Source organism: Arvicanthis niloticus, chromosome 11, assembly GCF_011762505.2.
Source record: "Arvicanthis niloticus isolate mArvNil1 chromosome 11, mArvNil1.pat.X, whole genome shotgun sequence".
In the NCBI taxonomy this organism is placed as follows: Eukaryota; Metazoa; Chordata; class Mammalia; order Rodentia; family Muridae; genus Arvicanthis; species Arvicanthis niloticus.
In genome coordinates, this window is record NC_047668.1 from 58,763,860 (window position 1) to 58,778,684 (window position 14,825).

The 14,825-nt window shown below is 45.2% G+C and overlaps 1 protein-coding gene across 1 annotated transcript in view; it reads left to right on the forward strand.

The window, feature by feature from the left end:
* Alk (ALK receptor tyrosine kinase) overlaps positions 1–14,825 on the forward strand; it is a 698,959-nt gene that overhangs the window by 577,378 nt on the left and 106,756 nt on the right. Inside the window, exons 7-8 of the mRNA XM_034514490.2 lie at positions 3,758–3,889; positions 4,589–4,689. Coding sequence (XP_034370381.1) covers positions 3,758–3,889; positions 4,589–4,689 — 233 coding nt within the window. The remainder of the gene's footprint in view (positions 1–3,757; positions 3,890–4,588; positions 4,690–14,825) is intronic.

Sequence of the window (14,825 nt, forward strand, 5' to 3'; positions counted from 1 at the left end):
TTCCCACCATCTCTTGGCAAAGGTCTTAGCAGATATCCTTCCTCTTGCTTACGGCCCCATTCCTTCTGGCACTTCTGCTGTTTTCCCTGTAACACTGTGGAGGTTGGAAGCCATCAGTATGATGGTAACAACAGCCGACAGGAGCAGATGCTCTGTGCCAGGTACTCTCTCCCAAGATGAACCTATTCCGTGGTCACAGAGAGCAGGAAGCTAAAGCAATCATCTGAGTTTGAGCGTTGGTTCAGCCTCAGCCTGACTTCAGAGCCCACCTTGTGTTCTGGCACCCAGCAGGCCACACCCACCTGTTGCATGAGCAGCGAGGGCTTTGCTGAACACTAAACCTCGCTTGCTAGAGACTCTGCCTCGAACAAAGGAGGCTGTGAAAAACCACAGAGGTCCAGGATTCTACCACCACCTTTCTGTGATGCAAGAGAGTTCTCAAGTTTTCCTATCTGTGATTCAATCCCTATCCATGCTCCTGCTTTTCAGATTAAAAACATCACCAAGGTGTATACCCAGTGTATACCTAGTGTATATATACCCAGGTTTATACCCAGTGGAGAGTGTCTGTCAACACCCCAGCCTCAACAACATATGCCTCCCCTGGAAGGGGCCTCCATTCCCTTCACCAACTCACTAGCTATGCAGGTAGATCACTTCCCTCCCCCTCCAGGGACCCAACAATCTCATCTGTTTTGTGGGTATGTGTTTCCTTCCAGGCAAAACCAGTTTTTTTTTTTAAGTTTATTTCTTTATTGTAAAATAAAACATTTTGGTTGTAAAATACTGGGAAGATCCAGAAAAATGCACAGGAGAAAATACTATTGCCCATAACCCTTTCTCCCAGACATTCCGAGATAACCATAATATTTTGATGTATTTCCTCTAACATTTCTCCCATGACTCCATATTTTCAAGAAAATGTATAACACGTATTTATCAAAAATGTTAACAGAGTTGTCACAAGGGAAGGGAAAAGAAGTGTCATTTGGCCTGCCGTTTATACTTGGCAGCTTCCACAACTGTGGCGAGGGTCACGTCCCTGTGACTCTACCCATTTGTCTCTCTTAGCGTGGAATCAGGTGTCATAATTGCCAAATGTGGTGGGATTGATTGACCCCCAGTGCAACTCCATTTGCCACCCAGCCGATGAGAAGCCTGGCCACAGCCCAAGAAGGGGGACTCTATGAAACTGACACATTTGCAACGTGTGGTAGCCAGGGATGCATTCCCTGGAGAGCTAGCTAAAAGACAGATTCTAACCAGCAGTCTGGGTGGAGCCCAGGAAACCCATGCTTCTAATTTCATAGGTCACAGAGGGGGGGTCCCTGGTCCCTGGAGCCCATTTTCAGTGACAAGAAGTTAAGGAGCACACCTGTTTCCTTTCCTCCAACACATAGATAGTAATGTCCTACAGTGGGCCATGGACTCAGTAGGTGCCTGGGCTGAGTGAGAAGAGCTGCCAATCAAAGGCTGGATGCTAATAGACCCAGCCTTATGGGCCAGCCTTATGCTCAGCAACTAGTCTCAACAATGATTTCCTAGCTTCAGCAGAATCCATCAGGGCAGTTTGTTTTGACATACATCCACACCAGCTCCTTCCAGAGTGCCTTCTTACAGAGCACACTGCCCTGATGTGCTTTAAAAGATGGACATCCTCTGGGCTCCCCTTCCTCCCTTCAAGGTTTAACTGTCACATAAACCTGCCATTGACCTGCATTGTTTTCCTGCCTGTCTTCTTTCCCTTTATTCAGACAAAAAGAAATAGGACTTCCCCTAAGCAGCTCTGAGAGGCCCTTCCTGAAAGATAGGAAGAACCTGCCCCTACCCCACACCCCAGGGTGCTGCTGGCTTCTTCATCCTCCTTCTGCAGTGACTTCCCCTGATGTGGGTCTAAGTGGCCATGGATAATAAATACCATTGCTACCTTCTTCCTTTATCTTATCCTAAAACCAGCCCTATCAAATAGAAACTGACTCTACAGAAGTAATGAGAGGTCTAAGAAAGGAAGTGACTGACCTACTGTCCCAGGAGAGCCCAGGAGAAAGGAAAGACGGAGCCTAGAGCTCCTAGGTTTGCATACTACTGTGGTGCCAGTACCAGAAAGGGTTGGGGGCAGGGTATTCTAAGCCCCTGCTCTGCCCTGACTCCTCCCACCAGCCAACCCTTGGCTTTTAAAGCATTCCCCTGAAACACCTTCCTAGAAGGTCACTTCTAGATGCCAGTTGGTTTCTGTGCAAGACTTGGATATGGGATCCCTTGAGGGTGGGAGTAAAAAATAAAACAGAAAGATCTCCCTTAGCTTTTGGATTTTTAATCAGAAGAACAAGCAGGGCTTGGGGGGAAAATGATTTCTTCAGGGGGGTATAAATGGGAAGAGATGCTTAAAGTCAGTGACAGCCTGTTTTAATTTATAATTCTGCCTCTGTGTGAAATGCACAGAGAACCAGGGGGGAATGAGTAATAAGTCACTGTGGTGCTGTCACAGCCAGGAAGCACGAGGGCCCTCATCCGCTGCCACTGCCAAGAAGGCTGAGACACAGGAAGGACATGCAGAGCGATGGGCCTCTTAGAGAGCCCCTCTCCCATGTGGAGACAGAAATCCTCTGCTTCCTCATAGCTAGGCCTGGAGCTGCTGCGGTTGGGCAGCTGTAGGAAAAGCCTAGCAGAGATCATGCCACCAGCTCTCCCGGCTGAGAACCTACCTAGAGCCAACCCTTCTCAAAGGAAGCTGGAGGAAGTGGATTCTCTTTCCTCCTCTTTCTGGAGATACCTGAGAAATGTAGAGCATAGAACACTGATATAAAAGAACGGGTTATGGCCTCCCTTGCAGCTGAGGATCCCAGACCCCTTGCTGCTGAATCTTTAGATTACCCTGGTAACCCGGATTGTTTAAGGTGATTGCCCAGGTGATGGTACAGGAGTGAAACATCCCCAAATATCAGCAGCTTAAATCTGCATTTACAGCACTAAGTTGGGCAGGGCCTCAGCTCCGCAAGGATCCAGGCTGGCTGGAGCCCACTAGGGAACAAAAGATCCTAATACAGCAAAGGAAGGGAGACTAAAGAGTCTCAGACTAAAACCAGTATGAGACACACCCAACTTCCACTCATCTAACAAACTGCTCAGAACTCAGCACATGGCAGTGAAGTTCACTGCCAGCCAAATGGGGCCAGGAGAAAAATGTGAACAATATATGTCTATGCCAACAGGGGTGATACGAGAGACTCAAACCAACTACTCCCAGTTGGAACTCCCTCTGCCACTACCACACAATGACAAGGGTCATTGTGTTCACCATTACAGATATGTGCCCTCTAGCTATGCATTGTCCTCTCTTCAACCATGTCCTTAGTGGATCAGAATTAAGAGCACAGAATTGAGGAGACAATATGGGTTCTAGTCCCAGTAGGATGACTGTAGGCTGTTTGAATTTGTTTCGCATTTCTGAGCCTCTCCTTTGTTGTATAAAAGACTGAGCTGTGAATTTATTGTTACCATTTCACTTTAAGTGAAGCATCATAGAATCACTAACCAACACACACTCACTCACACACACACACACACACACACATATACACACACACACATACACATATACATGTACGAACACACAGTGGTGGGGAAGGTCAATCTTTTCACTGGGTGACCACCATTGATGAGAATAATGTGGTCATCCCTGGCTAACTTGCCTTGCTGATGGCATGGTTTGCCATTAGTGTACTGGTAATGATGATGCCCTGTGATCTCTCCACAGGTAAACTTCCTGCTGGGTTTTACTGTAACTTTGAAAATGGCTTCTGTGGCTGGACCCAAAGTCTACTCTCACCTCATATGCCCCGGTGGCAAGTGAGGACCCTAAAGGATGCCCATTCCCAAGGCCACCAAGGTACTACCTCTCTTTCCTTCACCCTGATGTCCACCCTAGAGTCTAAGTAGACTGATAAGAGACATAGGACCCCAACCCAGCACAACAAGGCATCTCCTCCCATGGAGTATTCTGCTCAAAGCTTACCTGGGGTGCTCACACCCAATCTCCTCTTTGTCTCTTCTTGAGCTCTAGATTATTGAACATGTCCAATCTCAGGGTCACTTTAGTTATTAAGATATGGAGCTTTGATGAGAAAGTAGCTGAAAACCAACATCGATTTTTCAGGCCAAGTGAAACTGAGGAAAGACAAGAAATTAGTCTCGCTGGGAAGCACGTGGGCCCCAAGATGACCTGGGCTCTGGAGCAGGGTGAAAAAAAGGGAAGGTCATGAGACTATTGGAAGGAAAATGCTGCCATGACTACCCATGAGGTGGATCAGAAGAGTCCAGTATGCTTCCAGCTGCTCCTGGGTTGAAGCTGATAACCTTGAGCATGGAGTAGCCAGATGCACAGTTATGGAACCCCTTAGGCAGTTTGGAGTAAAGGACTTAGAATGAGCCAGGGTTTGGTGACAATCACAAGTGGGCTTCCTTATCCAGGAGAAGAAACCAGCATCCTCAAAAATGGGCTAAAGCAGAGCACTGCACAGTCCACTAAATACACCCCTCAGTGCATAGTGATAATACATTTATGACTCTTTTTCTCTCTCTCCCCCAGGCCATGCCTTGTTGCTCAGCACCACTGACATCTCCGCTTCTGAAAGTTCAACATTGACCAGTGCCACATTCCCTGCACCAATGAAGAACTCTCCTTGTGAGGCAAGTGTCTGGATTCCTCTAGGTGCCTTACTGCCCCATCCCATCCGTGGGTCACTTCTAGATAAATCAAATCAGATTAAGAAAGTAGCTGGAGAAGCTGGACCTGTTATGTTTCTGTGGGAAGACAGGAGAACTGTTTCTGCCCTGTCTCAGGCACACTGTAGCCACCTACATGGTGAAACTCCATCAGCAGAGAGTCTTACCTTAAATACCCATACTTAGCTATACCAAACGTTTTGCAGTGGGACCTTGATTTAAGCAAGCTCAGAAATATATTTTGTAAAATAGACATAATAGAGGGGAGTGATGGAATTTACAAGTCTTTGTTTAAAATCTTTTTTAGCTCTTATGATACATTTTGAGCACTAGAAAGCATCAAAAAATTTATTTACATAATTTCACTAAGACATCAATAGCATTCAGTAAATTATAACAAAGCCACTACCCAAGTGATACCTGAAGCTGCATTCTCTTGAGTATGAGGCCTTGAGGTCTGGTGACATGTTCTTTAACATATGGGGTCGTATTCTCCCAGGGCCAAGAAATACATGTAAGATTCCTCCATACAAGCAATAGCAGAGGGTACTCTTGATTAGTGACCTGGATCTGAGACAGGTTGTTCCATTCTGACTGACTGTACCATTTGTCTGGGCAGCTAATGGACCTCTTGGGGCATCAGTTTCCTTACCTGAAAAGTGGAGATACTATTAGCTGTATCTAGCCTAGCCCATAGAGATGAGGACTGATCAGGCTAGCACATGTAAAAGGCTAGGAGAGCAGGGAAGCAAAGTGGATGCTATTTTAATAGTTTTCAACAGTGTCTGGAACCCCATGTAAACAGAGAGAGCAAGGGTTAAATGGAAGAGGTATTCTGCCGGGTATTAAGCTCATATAACTGAGGGTCAGGCCATACCTGGGAAAGGTTGCATACCCAGTGGCTGCTACACCAACAAAAAGCCATCCCGGAGCTTCGATTCAGTCAGTCCTCTTTTTGTGAGAAAACACAGAAGAAACTCCCATCTGGCTTAGTTTTAGACATGTGCCCTCTAAGTAATTTGCTTCCTCCTATGTTTTAGACATTCCAAAACTAACCAGGTTTGCATCCTCCCTTTCAGCTGGTAGAAATCCCAGATAGGAAGGCTTCAGCCGGCAGAAGTACACGACATCCCCCTAGCTAAGGGACCAAATTCTAACCCTCCAGAATTCTTGTGAAATAAAAACCCAACCATAAAACAAATAATATAAAAGGCATACAAATGAATGTTTTAACCAAATGGATGGTTAAGTTAAAGCAGAGACATCCCCTTAGTAAGCAAACGTGTGTCTGTAGATACTCGACTCTACAACCTATGCCTTTGACCTATCTTTCTTACCCTCTATCTGTCTGTCTCATCTTATCAAGCTTTGTGTATCTCTGAGCCACCTTAACTTCTTTTTAGAAGAAGCCTGGGCAGAAATAAATAGATTCATTAAAATAAATTGTGTTTGAGAAGCCCTGGTGTCTGGTGCAGATGGTGGAACTACACAGTCATTGGTGAGCTGCCTCAGAGCAGGTACGTAAAAGAGAAGGCTTTCCTTGTGAGGAAACCTGAATAAAGACAGATGGTTGGCCCACCTGAGAGGACAGGAGGCTCCTAAGGAGCATTTGGTCTTTAAATTTATTCTTTTCTGGGATGAATATAAGCCTAATTTCAGAGGAAGAAATGTCAAAGCAAAGCGATATTTTCCTAATACTCTGTCACTTCTCTGATAACCTTTGAGTTGATCAATAGCTGAGACAGGTGTTTTCCTTGGCTTTCTTTTTTCTCTGGTTGGATTTGCTCTAGGCTGTTTCTGTTATTTCCTGCCCTTTTCCAGAACTTGGCTGAGCAGGCACAATGGAAAGAAAGAGAAGGAGGGTTCACACCCACACCCACACCCATACACACACATACAATCACATCACTCATGTTTGCATATGTTTATACTGCCCTGACTTTCACCATCAGCTTTTCAGACCATAGATATCTAAGGTCAATGGGCTCTCAGTGTTAACAGCAATGTATTATTGTTGATGATGTTGTCATTGTCGTCATCATCATAATCATCATCATCGTGGGGCAGGGTAAGTAAATAACCAAAATAGAAGTGTGTGTGTACAGGTTTATAACCCCTGTCCCTCACTACATCCAAATCCTCCATGCACAAGGTAGGAAGTAGATTTCTTTCTTCCAGGAAAACTGAGCCGCAATCGCCGGGATACCAGTGACTGTCACATTGCTGTGCAAGGCCATGAGGTGACTCAGGTCTCGGTCTTTGAACCTCACAACTCCTAAAAAGACTTCCCTAGATTAATAGGGCTAGATACAGAGAGATGGGTGCTAGATTGAGGTATAAAGGGTACCCCTGATGAGGGACAGACCCAAAGGAATGCTTAACTTGGTTGGCCTGGACTTCAGGACTTACACTGACCATAGAGTACCTTCTCTATAGATAAACCAGTCCTGGTCTGCCAAAGTTAATGTATGCAGAATACCTCAAAAATGTAGGCTCACAAGACCCCATTCACCAGTGCATTCCCACAAGGCACCAAGGTCCCCTTTGATGAATTTCCCTTCAAATCTAGGAAGGAAGTAGCTAGTAAGTCTGTTTCTCCACTTGTATTTACTTGGAAAGTGGACAAATGGGGTTTCTTGGGCTCTGCTTTTGACTTCCTGAAAGACATCACTAAGGCTGGGTCTCTGCATCTTCCATCTCAATCCTTGATGATTTGTTTCTGGCCCCGGATCCTGAGATTTACTGGCTGCTGGTGTGTCCATCAATGGTGAGCAAAATCCATCCACGCAGAGCTTCCCCCAATACCTGCCACTCCGAGCAGGGTGATGCATCTTGCCATTTACAAACAACTCAGAAAAGGAATCAAAAACAGTAGAGCAGAAACAGAGGCAGGGAGACAGAGGGGCTGGAAAAGTATACAGAACTAGATCAAATGCCCATCAACAATGAAGTCAAGGCCAGCATGAGCCTTGTGCCAAGCCAACCCCTGGGGCCTCCCACAAGCTTTCCAGCTCCCATGTCCTCCCTCTGGCTACCTGCAGCCAGTACTGCTACCTTTCTTGCCCAACCACTACTGCGGACCTCACCTCCTCCTGTTCTTTGCACAGCTGCACATAAAGCATGAATATTTAAAGACCCCTGCCTAGCCCAGCCACAAACAGAGACAGCATTGTGACTTTTTCTGGTTCCCCTTCCCTGCCACAAGCTATTCTCTGCAGGAAACTAGGGAGCCACTTACAATATATTCTGATTTTTATTTTATTTTTATTTTTATTTCACTGAGCTCCAGTTCAAATAATTAAAGTTGCTATGGGGGAGAAAAGGCTTGCCGTGGCTTTCATGTGCTTGCTTGCTGTCAGGCCTGCTCCAGTCTGACTTGGCTTTAGACACTCTGATGTGTCTAACATTGCAGCTGCTGCTAATACTGGGGAGGACATGAGAGGATCAGGGGCTGGCCCACCCATCCCCCTGCCTTTCATACATCCCAGAAGCCTGGCTGTCTCAACAAGCCCTATGTGGTTTGAAATTCTGTTTTATTTGAATAGCCTGCCTGTTCCTAGAATATTTTAAGCCATGTTCTCAGGCCAGGAGAAAGCCTGGGGCAGAAAGGAGTAGGCTTCTCTCATTTCTTTCCACCCTGAAACATGGGAATGGTTTTTTCTTTTATAGGCTGCAGGAATATGAAGGATCCAGGAAGATGGATATCATGCACCAGTTTTGTGATAGTCAGCTCCCAACTGCTGGTTTTCTTGACCTTACCTGAGCTGCAGCTCTGTCCTTTCATCCAAGGGCACTGAAGCATTTGTGTACACATACACACACACACACACACACACACACACACACACACACACACACACAGATATCCTGGAACACATCCAGACCCTTCCACCCTGAAGTCAACCCAAGGAAAGAAAAAATAATAATAATGACTTTAATTCACTGCTGGGGAAGCTAAGCCCAAGCAGAAGGTTAGCTGTGGGGTTCTGCCCTGTCAGTGTGGCCTAAGTGGTAAAAGACCCACACTTCGTGTCCTTAAAACTAGCAAATGTGAGCTGGACAGATGTAGAAGAGAAGGCTAGCATGGAGAATTTCCTTCTGCCATCCTTCAAGCCCTGCCTACACCCCCATGAGCATGGTACCCTATGGTGACTGTCTCATAGAAACCATGGAAACCCTCCCATCAATTGCTCTCTGGCTTAGATTTTTAAAGACTCTTCTGGCATCCATGCCCTTCCTTTGCCAGCCGCTCAATATTGAGAATCTGCAGTGTTGACTGGATTTGAATAACTGGAGTGTTATTCAAAGCTGTCTCAGCATCCTCCTGCAGGCAGGCAAGGAAACACAAGAGGAGCTCTCATGACACCTGAGTTTTCAGTTTCTCAAACTTAATAACAAAGTCTCCCATGAAAAGGCAAGGAAAAAAAAGAAGGTGCCAAAACCAAAGAGGCTTGAGATGGAGGGAGAAACAGTGGGGTTCTGTTGCATCATCCCCTGCCTGAAGTCAACAGGGTAGGACCACGGCAATGTGCAGGAAGAGCTGAGAGCTGATAAAGCCCACTTCAGAGAGCAGATTCTATATATAGCCATGTCAGGGTCTTTCCCACCCATGATCTAAGTTAGAGTAATGGACCATAGCCCCAAAGCGACAAATGCAAGTCAAGACCAAAGCCAGACCGGCTGGCTCTGCACATCATGCTTTTCCCTCACACAGATGACCCTGTCTTAGCTTAGAGCAGTGGTTCTCAACCTGTGAGTCATGACCCCTTTGGCAAACCTCTACCTCCAAGAATAGTTACATTACAACTCATAACAGTAGCGAAATTATGGTCATGAAGAAGCAACAAAAATAATTTTATGGTTGGGGGTCATCACAACATGAGGAACTGGATTAGAGGGTCACAGCATTAGGAAGGTTGAGAAGCACTGGGTTAGAGGGAGCCAATATGAACCACCATAATTCTGTCACCATACCTGCTTACTCAGAGCTCCACCACCCACCAGAGAGGGACTCTGAGTTGTGGAGGTAGAAGGAAGACCATTCCATTTGTAACGAGGACATTACTGCTCCCGTATAGGATTCATGTGCAGTCTGTGCCTTCTTTACATGTGCCCTGTTCTAGCCACACGTCTAGCCAGTGTCAGCTGATGGGAACGAGAAGAGCTTTTGCACGACCTCCTGGACTTGATCTTGGTCATTCGCAAAGTCAGGACACCCCCCAGGAGGAGAAAGCTCTGCCTTCTTCCTCCTTTGCTCACCCATTCTCTGCAATATTACATGTCAATGCTGGCCAGTGAGAGTACACGCCAGTCCCGAGCAGGGTCAGCCTGAGCCCAGCTTCTGTTCTTCTGCAGCCAAGCAGTGCATCATGAATACTTTATGGTCAAGGGAGAACTCTGGTAAGCAGCTAGGGACTAGCACTGTCTAGAAGGGACTGCAGGGTAGCATTGCCATCTCTTCCCCCACCCTTCGCCCAAGCACAGGTCCTTCCAGCCTGGTATTATAGGACTGAGATAGCACATCGGGCAGAGCTCCTGTGAGTGTCCAGCCGCATCTTATTTGATGTTCAGTCCCTCATCTCAGGAGAAAGTTGTTCCACTATCAGTCTTCAATCTTTCCTTAGTTAGGAGCAGACTGGCCAGGGGATGTTTTCATACTCACTTGCTGTTTTCTGCTTATGCTTTTATGCTTATTTTGGGGGGAAGCTATTTAAAACATACCTTCCACCTGTTCTGGGACCATGGTCAGGAGCTCGTGCTGGATATGTAATACCCATCTCGATTGTCCAATCTCTGTCCAGGAGAATGTGATTTGGAGCTTAGCAGGAAACATAAGTTTCCCTGGCTCCTACGGGGTGATATAGTCATCTAGAACAAGCCAGAGCAGCATGGGATCTTCTGGTAGCTGCCTCCCCTTTCCCTATAGCCCAACAGCCACAATATCTCTTGTGCCCAAAGGAATCCAGCAGGCTATGTATGGAGCAGCATCCCCAGTGATGGAGACACTATCTCAGAATGCCCTCAATAGGGCCTGGGCAAATGCTTTAGGGAGGTGAGCAGGGAGACTAGAGTAGTACTTGCCAAATGGCTCTTCTGAAGGCCTATGGTGTGTGTCTAGGATAGGCAGCCCTCCTTTACGTTCTCAATGGCAGCTATGCCATATGACTATAAAGGTATCACTGCTGTAAAACTCTGCTATACATCAAGGACTGCAGAGCTGATCCCTCTGCCTACATTGGCCCTGAGAATGAGTGAATCTCATCTTTATATAGATGAGGAAGGGAGGTGGGGCTGAGGGCTTGACTGCTTAGCTCACAGACATCCAGTGGGAGGGTGGGGCCAGTTGTAGCAAAGCAGGGACACTGTGGAGAGCCAGCAATGTTGAACTAGCAAGAACTGATTCTAACCCTACTTGGTGGTGGGCTTCCTAGAAGATCCAGGAGCTCTCTCTGGAGTGCCTATTCCATAGGAAAGTCAAGGGAGAAGTTGCTTTCGATATAAAGAGCAGTCCAGTCTTTTGGTTTCTAATGCCTCACTCATTTGTATTACCTTAAAAGCAAGTCAAATGTCTTATTAGAGACTCTCGTCCTTTGCACCTTAGAAGAAAGAAACTCTCCCTTAGTGTGGGGCTAAAGAAAGGGACTCTGAGCATATGTAAAGATAACCCAGGATGTGCTTTAAAACACTGGTCCCTAGAACACACCAGACTCTCATGCTCAAGTGTTTTACCTCTATCACCTCATTATCAGGACAGACTTGTGAAGAAGTGCAAACCCCATTTACTGATGCAGAAACTGGGGCTTAGAGGGTCGAATGTCTTGCCCAAGGTCAATCTGCTGTCAAATGGCATAAGGCAGGTTGGTCCGGAGCTGAATCTCTAAACACTCCAAGGTCGTTGGATTCAACATAGGTCATGTGAGTTTAAATCCCACTTGCTGCCCCACTAAGGACCCATCTGACCTCTGGCAAGTCCCGCCTCCAAATTGGAGAATTAAAATTCCTGTTTTAGTTGCTGTGTGAGACTGTTGCTGGCATCAGATAGAAACATAAAAACTCTTTAATTTTCACAATGCTTAATGAATGTCAGCAACTACTGTTGTTACCCTTCTTCTTCTTGCCAGGCTCAGATGCAAGAAAAATCACTGCTAAAACATTGCATGTTCTTACTTCTCGCAGGCTGATTGTGTAGGCAGGTTGCAAGAATTGTCTTACTAGGAATAGTGCCAGGAGAGCATGCTGGATAAACCCACTTCATCAATAATTAATTAATTAATTAATTAATTAATTACATAGCCCCTCGAGGATAGGGGCTAGAGAAAAGTCTCTACGTTGTGTCTCAGAGATCCAACAAATAAAGGTCTATCGAGACTTCTCCATACAAGTAATTCTTACCTCAGCACATAGAGCTAGGAAACTGGAGACTAGCCTTCTGTCATCCCCTCATTGTGGTGTGGTGAGCTCTGCCAGGATATGTGCTAATGGGCTGAAGTAATCAGCAGCCATTCTAGTCACATTTGGACATAATTAATCTAATACTTTTCAGCCATTCAAACTTAATCCCTCCCACCTCACATGATAAAATTGAGGCATATGAAGAATTACTGTCAGGGCCCAAGAGTGTGGGTGAAAATTCTTTTGACCCACAGCAGACTTGGGTTTGATTCAAAAGCAGTGTCAATCAGAGGCACTCATAGCTCCCAATGGTGAGCCTTAGCTTTGAGTGGCCCATATCCAAAAGACCATTCTGATAGAACACAGACTCCCCAACTGTGCGGTAGATGCATCATGGGTCTGTGTAAACACACACAAACTTCCTTGACCCCACACTCTTCACAACAATTGCACGTGAAGGGTGTAGAAATGTTACCTAGTCTCAACTCTGTTCTCTAGAGGAGGACTTACAAATCTATCCCCCCAGCGTTGTCTCTAATATTCACAGAGAAACTGAGGCACAGAAAGGGGCTGCTCACCAGAAATCATACCATCTTTTTTTCTTTCTATAAGAATAGAAGGAGAATTCTCTAAAGAATCTAGAAAGGGTGGGGGGAGTAAATCTTTCATGCAGAATCTCCCATACACCCTCTTCTGATTGTATATGTATGTGCATTTGCCTGTTACATCTCTAACATGGATTTCTTACCTGCCATCTGTAACACAGGAATATGAACAGAACAGTTACCAAATATCTTTGCTAAGCTGGGTAAGGGGCTCACAGTCTGATTAAATCCCTGCAAGGAGGCCACCACTAGCTGACCCCATTAATAAATGGTTACTGAGGTTCTGAGTAAGTAAAAGGCAGGTCACTGTTTCTCATCCAGAGTCCCTGCTCTACCACCACGCCATGCTGCCTCCTCCCTAACAACATCTAGTTGTCCTAGGATCCTCACAAAGCCCCACAGATCAGCTGCCAGCTCTGACCCTTTCTGAGGTGGGTAAGACACTCCTTGTTTCTACTTTCCAACAACATCAGAACCCATCCTCTGCATTTTAAAAGATAGCATATATTTTTTCTGATTATAAAAGTATTCTGTGCTCATTTTAGAGCATTAAAGAAATACAATGAAAAAGGTGAGTGAAATTGACCACAATCCTACCCCCCCCCAAGACAATTCCTGTAACCAGGTTGATACACTTCTTTCCAGATGGGGAAACAATGACCTGGACACAGAGAAAATCAACAGCCTATATAAATGTGGGATCTTCTCTTCTTGGTTATTTCCAATATTCATATATCAGTATTTTTCCCAATAGGCTTGATTTTTAAATAGTTGTATACCATAAGTTAACTCTATAGCTTTTGTCCTAGTTATCAAAACTCATAGATGCACATTGCAAGAAAAAAATGAAAAAGAAATAATAACCCAGTATGAACAGATTTCTGTGGCTATATAACCCAGGGATCCCTGGTTATCATTTTTTTATGTACAATCTACATGTTCTTACAAAGAGACTTATGAATTTCAGTGGCTGGATAATCCCTGATAATGTTTTTAAGAAAGATTCTGGTCTTTATGCTTCCTAAGTGACCAGGCATCCAACTTCCCTTAAGCGACTATAATCCCAACTACTTGCCAACATCATATTTCATTTGCCTGCTATCAAAAAAAAAATCTGCATCTGGCCAGCCTCTTGCTGGGTTGATTTTTCATTAAGCTTTTTGTAGCTAGAGAGTTGGTGTTTATTTTCTCGAGGTGAATTAGAAAATAGAGAACAAAAACATTGGATTTTGCCAGGAGTCAATATTCTCAGCTCAAGTTAATGAGATGCCACACTGAAATCAAGAAACTCTTAAAATTATAAGTTCATGCCCAAAATCATTTCTGGTACCTCAGGTCAGAGAGGAGCCTGGAGCACTGGGTTATTTGTTTTTTTCACTGCTGAGACAGAATATGTGACAGAAGAATGTTGAGGTGGGGTAGAGTGTACAGTAGCTTGCAGTATTGGCGATGGCAGTGAGAAGGTGAGGCATCTTGCTCATATCTCTGTGGATCAGGAAACAGAGAGCTCAGACCAGAAGCAAAGCCAACCTGGAACCCTCAAGCCCAGTCTCTACTGTCCTACCTCTTCGAGCTACACCCTGTGTCTAAACGGTTCTTCTAGCTTTCCAAACAGCACCACCGTGAAGGGAGCAAGAGTTCAAGTGTGTGGGCCTATGGGGAGACATTTAACATTCACATCCTAACAGCCTATACCCAGTGCATTGTGGGTGCCCCTGATAAAAACTCCGGTCTTGGTCATCTGTTCTCTGCCAGGTGATCCTGGTGCAAGGAGCATCTGGAATACCTGTTGACATTCTAATCCAGTTCATCTTTGTGCATCTTTGTCTAATCAAATGCATTTCCCTTGACTTTTATGAACTACACACTTGGAGCATCATCCATCCTTGATTTTGGCTCTAATCATGGAACTCCCACTGCCCTTTGTTAATTTGAAAAACTGTAAAAAAAAAAAAAAAAAAAAAAAAATCCCTTACCCAAGAGGTGGAGGTGCTGTAAACAGCATGGACAATATTTGCTGCCACTGAATCTTTCACCTGAGATTCTGCTATGATTTTTTTTTTCTTATGAGTTCAAGAGATAGTTCTGAAACAGACACAGGGT